The sequence below is a fragment of the Catharus ustulatus genome, chromosome 15, assembly GCF_009819885.2.
Source record: "Catharus ustulatus isolate bCatUst1 chromosome 15, bCatUst1.pri.v2, whole genome shotgun sequence".
Classification (NCBI taxonomy): Eukaryota; Metazoa; Chordata; class Aves; order Passeriformes; family Turdidae; genus Catharus; species Catharus ustulatus.
This window is the reverse complement of record NC_046235.1, coordinates 19220873-19228128: the sequence shown is the minus strand read 5'-3', so window position 1 is coordinate 19228128 and position 7256 is coordinate 19220873. Positions and strand designations below refer to the sequence as shown.

Below are 7256 nucleotides of genomic sequence, written 5' to 3'. Positions count from 1 at the left end.
GCACATGGAGATGTCCCAGCCAAAACAAGGGGTTCACTCTAACTCCAGTGTGGGTCAGTGCACACAGGCACAGCGCAGCCTGCAGTGCAGGGGCACGCTGTTCCTCCAGGAGAGGATCACTCCTCACGTGCTCTTGCTCGGCCCCGAGGAGGCAGGGGCTCGTCTCGCTGGGTGAAGCATGCCAGGCACCAGCTCTGAGATCAGCACATCCCACTCACTGGGGGCAGAAGCTGTCTGAGAGGGGGTTTCATCTACTCAGTGGATCCCACTTGCAGCAGGAGGAGGATAAATTCCTTTATGCTAAGGCAGTGCCTCAGAAAGGTAAAGACCTGGTGGGCAGCCACTTCATGTGCATTTGCTTGGCCAGTACTGGTGGTCTTGCTGCTAAGCATCCGGTTGCAGAGGAAGAACGTTTGCTGGGAGAACAGGAGTAGAAAAAAACTCCAGAACAAATGTGTTCTGGCTATTTGAAGGAATACTTCCTTCCCTAGGTGCCAGTGACTGCTGCTGCCCCTGCACCTGAAATGTGACAGCGCTGAGCTCTTCTCCTGGCACATCCTGGTCAGGTGGCAACAGGGCTGTGGTGCAAGCAAGACACTCATGGTGCTGAGCATCATGAAGCCACAATGCAGGGGCAGCTGCATATAAAAATTCACGTAAGAGCACAAGAACACCAAATGCAACCCTCTCTGGCGCTGCTTTAGAGAAAGTAAGGGCAGACACTGACCAGTATTTCACTGTGCCGTGAAACACAAGGCTTTTAAAGTAAGTTTGCAGATACAGTCGATTTATATTTAGTGCATCCTCTCTTCTCCTAACCCTTTAGACCTGAATAATTAGTCAAAAATTCAAGTTACTGTAGATTACTCCACCTAGATGGAGAAAAAACAGTTAATGACACTGGTACAAGTCCAGTTACAAAAGCAGACTGCTTCCCACGGTGCAAAAGGAGGGAAATGATCCTAAACCATTTCCTCCCACACGGCCTCAAGCCTCAGTCAGCCAGTGCCTCCAGACTGCCTCTTCAGGCTTAACCACAGGATCATTTTTCTCCATGATGGGTCAGGCTCCATGTGGATTTTCCTTACGAACCACCAGTCCTCGGAGGACTGGCAGAGACAATGGCACTGTTTTGTTTTGCAGAAAAGGTTGAAAAAAGCATGACTCACAACATCTCGTAACACAAAAATGTATGAGAAATCATTTGACAGGATTTAGAGCCCAGGTACCATGTACACTTGTTATAGATAAAGAAATGAGCACTTGGCAAAACGATTTTAGTCAAAGCTCCAGTTTTGGTGCTCATGATAGATTTCACAGGCTACTACTGGTATACAGCCGTTAGCAATTGTAAGATGCAGTCTTGGCAGTCTGTCTGTCCTTCGGGCCTACAGTACTTTTGAAATGAAGTTCCAATGGAGCTCTCAAAGCAACACCTTAAACTGCCAACACACGGAGCTTGTTTGCGCGGCCAGTCAGGAGCACCCGTGCTTGCGTTTGGGAACAGTGCAGCCTTTGCGCAGGGGACATTGCCGATGTGTGGCTGCAGTGTCCGGCCAACCGCAGCGCCTCTGCAGGGAGCGCGGCCCGGGCACAACGAGGTGCGGCCCCGGCTCGTGAGCCAACGCTGGTTTGCGGGCTGCACCGCTCTACCGGTGGGGCAAAACGGACACGCGGCTGTCGGGGCTGTTGCCGGTGCGTCCGAGCACGGCCAGCAGCGAGGCTCTCCCGTGTGTCCGCTCCGTCCTCACGGCTCGAGTGGCCCGGGAAGGCGGCTGGCAGCTCCCCGGACAGCAGCGTCCGGCCCAGAGGACGCCGAAGCATCCCACCCCAGCTCCGTCCGAGTGCCACCCACCCAGGTCCCGGCGCCGCTGCCCCTCCCGTCGGGCCCGCCCCGCCCCGCGGCCGCGGCCCGGGCCCGCCCCGTCCCGCCCCATCCCGCCCCGTCCGTGCCGTCCCGCCCCGTCCGTGCCGTCCCGGGGCGCAGCGGGGATGGCGGCGGACGGGCGGCGAGACGACGAGGAGCTGCCGGTGTACCTGGCGCGGCCCGGCTCGGCGGCGGTGCCTCGTCAGAAGCGCGGGGGGCTCTTCTGCAGCGTCGAGGGCGCCTTCGAGAGCAAGACCCTGGACTTTGGGGCACTGCGCGTTGGGCAGCGCCGCGCCCCGCCGCCCGCCCGCCCCGGCCCCGACCCCGACCCTCCGCCCGCCGCGGTCCCTGGCCCCGGTCCGAGCACCGACGACCTCCGGGCCGCCTCCGGCGAAGAGCGGCTCCCGGACGCAGCTCCCGCGGACGACAGGGTAGGAGCCGGGGCTGGGCCGGGATCGAGGCGGCGGGCGCGGGCCCCGGGGCGGGTCTCGGGGCGGTGCGGGGCCGCCGGTGGGTCCGGCCGGCGCTCGCCGCCGGGGCTGGCCCTGCAGGAGCCGCTGGCCGTGCTGCGGTGACTCTCCGCCCCGCAGCGTGGCCGGTGCCCGAGCGGGGTGTCGGCGCTGTCCCCGCGGCACCGGTGGAGTCACAAACGCTGGCTCGGGTTGCTGAGCGAGCTCCTTTATACTTGTATGAAAGAATGCCTACTCCCGCGCCACCGAACATGGAAAAACCCCAAAAACAGTGGGGATTTTGGAGCTGTTACTCCAAACCAGGCAGATCCTTATTTCTCATGGGCACAAACTAGAAGTACCACACCAGCAGTGTGGGGCAGCACACTGATCTGGAAGTGACAGTGGTGAAGATATCACAAGGCACAAAGTTTCTCAGCTTACACCAAAGTGAAAGTGATAAACTTATCCATCCAGCTCCCTAGTGTAGTCGTTCTGCTGGGGGGTGAGATGGCTTGCTGTGCTGGTTCTGGTCCTATTTGCACTAGCAGTTGGGCAAGAAGATGGTTAAGTTAATAGTGTTGAGTGAATATCTTGGTTAGGATTTCAGTGTTCCTGTGGCTCTTTTTTGCATCAGGCAAGTAAGGCTATTTGCTGCTGTTGGTCAATAAGTTTGTCAGGGGCTGAACTTTTAAATAGCCATCTTAAGGTCACTTTCAACCGTGAACAGGGACAACTCCCCCTTTTTTTTTTAAACATGGAATAAAAAATCACCTGCATCTTAGCACAAAGAGGTGGAGTAGTTGTCTTGGGGTTCTGCAGAAACCTCCATTTTGGTCTGGAGTGCAAACTGATAAATAGCAGACATATATGATCTGGCCTAACCTCACCAGCTTGAGCCTAGTGGAAGCATGGCAGTGAGCTGTAGTGACTTGAGCTGTCTGTTTTGGGGAAAAGCATCAGGCTCTCGTAAATGTCCACTGTCTTGTGTAGGAATGTCTAGCCAGGCAATGCTTAATTTGAGCTTTCTTCATTGCACTTTAATTTCTTCAGCCTCTGCTTTTTGGTTTCCTACTGGCATGTTTCTCAGTTCATGTTCCTGAGCTTTGCTCCGTTACAGCTGTTTTACAGAGTCAGGAACAAAATGAACATTATTTCTGTCAGTACCAACTTTGTCCACGTGGTTTAAGTAGTAGCTGCAGAACTGACCACTGCATTAACAATTTTATGCTGCTGCTTGTTGGAAAAGGAGCTGAAGCTCTCGACAGCCTGTCTGCATGCTTTTCTGTGAGCTTTTCTTCATTAGCTGTGCCAAAAATTCAAAAAGAGCCTTGTTCCCTTTTAAGGTCTTATTTAGACTCTTATCTCCGGTGTTTTGTTGCTGGGGATCATCTTCAGCAGTTCCTCTCTTCCTGATGATTTCTACCACTAGATTTCTTCCTCTGAGGCCTTCAGCATCAGGAACCAAACCCCTTTTATCTGCAGATCTTGAATAAGAGGGTGAGCAACTTCATACATGTATTTTTGTGTTCATGGCTAGAAGGAATTGTATGACTTCATACTCTGGCTTTCAAGCTTTGGGGTGACCTAGAATAGGAAAGTGTGATGGGAAATGAACTGTGCAGACTGAGCCCCATTGCCTGCATAGCCATGGGGAGTTCTGCCTGTGTTGGACTCTGCAGACTCAGGGCACACAAAGGCACTTTTGTCAAGGGAAATTGAACTTTGAATAATTTCACAGATTAAGAAACAGTGAGAGAGCTCAAGTCATCTACTTTTGCCCAAGTAACTTGTTTATTAGAGAAGCTGAAAGTAAGAGACTTGCCTGCACCCAGGGCATCAGACAGAGATCTATTTTCTAATTTTTGCAGTGAACAGTTTATTGGAAGACCAACAGACCTTACACTATGTGTCTGGTGCCTGGGAAGGTCAACCAGAAGCCTGTGAAAGCCTTCTCCACGTTCATCCTCACTGCTCAGCCATGCAGAGACCCTGCATTTTCACCCTCCTGTACGGTCACAGGCAGGAGCACATGGTGCTAACCCCCAGACACTTGGTCCTTCCTGTCATTTCCAATGCCACTGGCTGTGGTCCGACAAACATGAGATTGTGGCTTCATCTCAGGGGCAGCTCCATTGGCTGGGGAGGAAGGGGAAAAGGAACACAAGGGAAACCAGTGGGCAGTGAAAGCAGGCAAAGAGTTCATCCCCTGCAGAAGACTGGCAGGAGCCAGTCCTGGCTTTTTCCTGTCAGTCAGCCAGTGTCACACACATCTGATTGTGTGATACCACTTAGATATCACACCCTGGAAATACAGGCAGGACTGTCTCAAATGGAGAATGGAGCTTGGACTAACTTGATTCTCTCTTCATTTTTCCAACACTTGTAAAATGTGCTCTGACTTCAGGATTCAGCTTTTTGGTTTCCAATGCCAGTAATTTATAGCAGGAAAACCAAGCCAATGGCAGTCTGTGTCTCATGAGGCAGCTTGGCACAACCTGAAGTTGCAGTTGTGCACTGCCTTTAGCACTTTAAAGTTCCTGAATTTGTGGAAGGGATCCTAAAGCACTTTGATAGCATTAATTCATCACCTCAATACCACCCCATTCAGCAACTGTGTTTTGGTTTTACTTGTTCTTTTTATAAGGGAATAATTTGGAGTTACATTATCTCTGTTACTTTTACAGACAATAGGAACAAATCCAGCCCGCTGAACTAGTTCCTACAGTTAACAGTTCCAACTAGTTCCAACAGTTAAACTTGCATTACAGTACATGGAGTTGAATGCTAAAAGTTCAGGTTTTTGTTGAAAAAAATCCCACATATATGTGTTTGTGTTTTTTAAGAAATCTGATGCCTGAAGCACAGCAATAAGAGTCAGTTCTTTGGCTGCTTGTGCTAGGACAGAGGTTATTGCCAGCACTTAAGCAAAACTGCTGAGTTTGTTATCCCACCCCTCTGTTTAAGAAGACAGATATTGGATTCCATGGGAGTTATGCAGCAGGGCTAGATTTCCAGAGAAATGAGGGATTCAGTTGAAGAGTTCCTGCTTGCTGCAAAGAGCTTATGTTTTACCACAAAACTTACCCTAGCATGGAAGTAGTTTGGCTTTTCACACTACCTTGTGGCAGTAGTCCTTGGTTTCCTTCTGTCCTCACTTTCAGCTCTGGATGGTCAAGGCTTTGGAAGTGGCTGGCCCTGGTGTGTGGGCAGTGCAGTGGGAGCAGGGAACTGGCTGGCAGGAGTGACCTCTGGGGTACCTGGCCACTGCAGCTCGGGCACTGAGCCAGCAGGCCAATCTTGAACTGCCAGGGCTTTGATATGATGCTGTGACACGTGTTATTTGGGCTGATGTGGTCTTGAAAACATGATACTCTTCTCAGGACGCGTTGGTCTTTATGGAATTTTTAAGTAGAAAAGCAACTGAGTTTTGCAGCCAGGTATGAAATAGAAAGCCAGCCCCACATTGACACAGCCTGTTTTCAGTCTGCTTGAGGCAGATATTTCCAGGAACATGGCAGGGGCTCTGGGTATGTAGGATTCTGTGTTCTGGGAGCACAGGATTTCCCACTTTGATGCAGGAGTGGTGCTTCTGTCCCTTGAATTCACTGCCTCTGAGGTAACTTAACCCTGAAAATTCATCTGCTAGGGGAGCAGAGGGGGTGGTTTCATGCAAAGAATATGTATGGGAGGAGGAGATTGTGTGCATGGGGACAGGCTGGTCTAGCAAGTCTGCTGAACATTATGGCGTTTGAGCCCAGATAGTCCCATGACTGGTGATGTTCACTGAATGCTGATTGTGCCTGTGTAAGGGTCATTGGTCACGGACACAGAGCTGGTGGGATTTACCTTTTTCCTTTGCATTAGAGCCAGGTCAGGAGCCTCCTGGTCTCCAGAGAGGAGGGTTGAGCCAGGCTGCTGAGCACTGGTGAGCCACAGTCGGAGCTGTGTTTATTTTGATGCCAAAGTCCTTGCAGCAGTATGGGCCTTCTCTTCTTTCTTCACGCCACTGGTGCTCCTCGCCCTCCTGCTCTCACTTGTGGATGTCCACAAACACCTGGAGCATGAGGGACTTTTGAGCTCTGAGGATTGCCATTTTAAGTAAGTTTCAGATTGGCCATGCTTCTTATAGAGGATATTTTGAAGCATGTGAGTAGCGCCTCACACACTGCACCTGGAAGAGATCCTATGGAAAAAGTTTTTTTCCATTTCGAATGTTTTGGGCCCAGGGCAGGGTGTTTGATTGTATTTGTGTGAGTGTCACATAGCAACCATGAGGAAAGCACATCTCTTCAAACGAGGGGTCTGAAGTCACTGTGGCTGGCCAGCATCCAGGGGGCTGATGCAAGCTCGGCTCTTGAAATTGTCCAAGTGTTGAAGTCAGCAGCATCTGCATAGTCATTTATCTATTATTAACTAATTAACTGCTGCTCTTTCTGTTACTGAGCCTAGACAAAGTTAACGTGGCACCACCAGGCATGGTGATACTCATAAACTTTCCAGAAAATGCATGAGTGAAGTTTTGAGAGGTTTGGTGATAGGAGTTGAGGCTCCAGCCAGTCTAATTTCAGTAGAGACCAGGACCTGTCCTTGACTTATTGCAGTCCTGTGACAAGAGCAGTGTGGTCTGGTAGCTGATCTTCTCCCCACAGGTTTTTAGTTGCAGAGGCTGTGGCACAGCACTGCTCCCCCATTCCCTGCCTGATGCTTGCAGACATCCCCTGCCCATGGATCTGCCGTGGAGGGGAAAGTTTCCAGCCCTCTCTTGCTGACTGCAGGAGATGCTGACTGGGATGCAGCAGCTCACCAGCAGTGGCGTAGGAGCTGGGACAGAGAAGCAGCAGCCCTTGCAATTTTGTCCATATTCTCACAGTCCTGGTACTAAGAAGTAAGGTGTTGAGCATCTGCTGACTTTGACTTCAAGCTGGTGAGAAGTTTTT

General features: G+C 51.2%; 1 protein-coding gene across 1 annotated transcript in view; it reads left to right on the top strand.

Annotated features, from left to right (window-relative positions):
- The first annotated feature begins 1986 nt into the window (after positions 1–1986).
- Positions 1987–7256, top strand: part of DPYSL3 (dihydropyrimidinase like 3) — a 25998-nt gene continuing 20728 nt past the window's right edge. Inside the window, exon 1 of the mRNA XM_033073031.1 lies at positions 1987–2298. Coding sequence (XP_032928922.1) covers positions 1993–2298 — 306 coding nt within the window. The 5' untranslated portion in view covers positions 1987–1992. The remainder of the gene's footprint in view (positions 2299–7256) is intronic.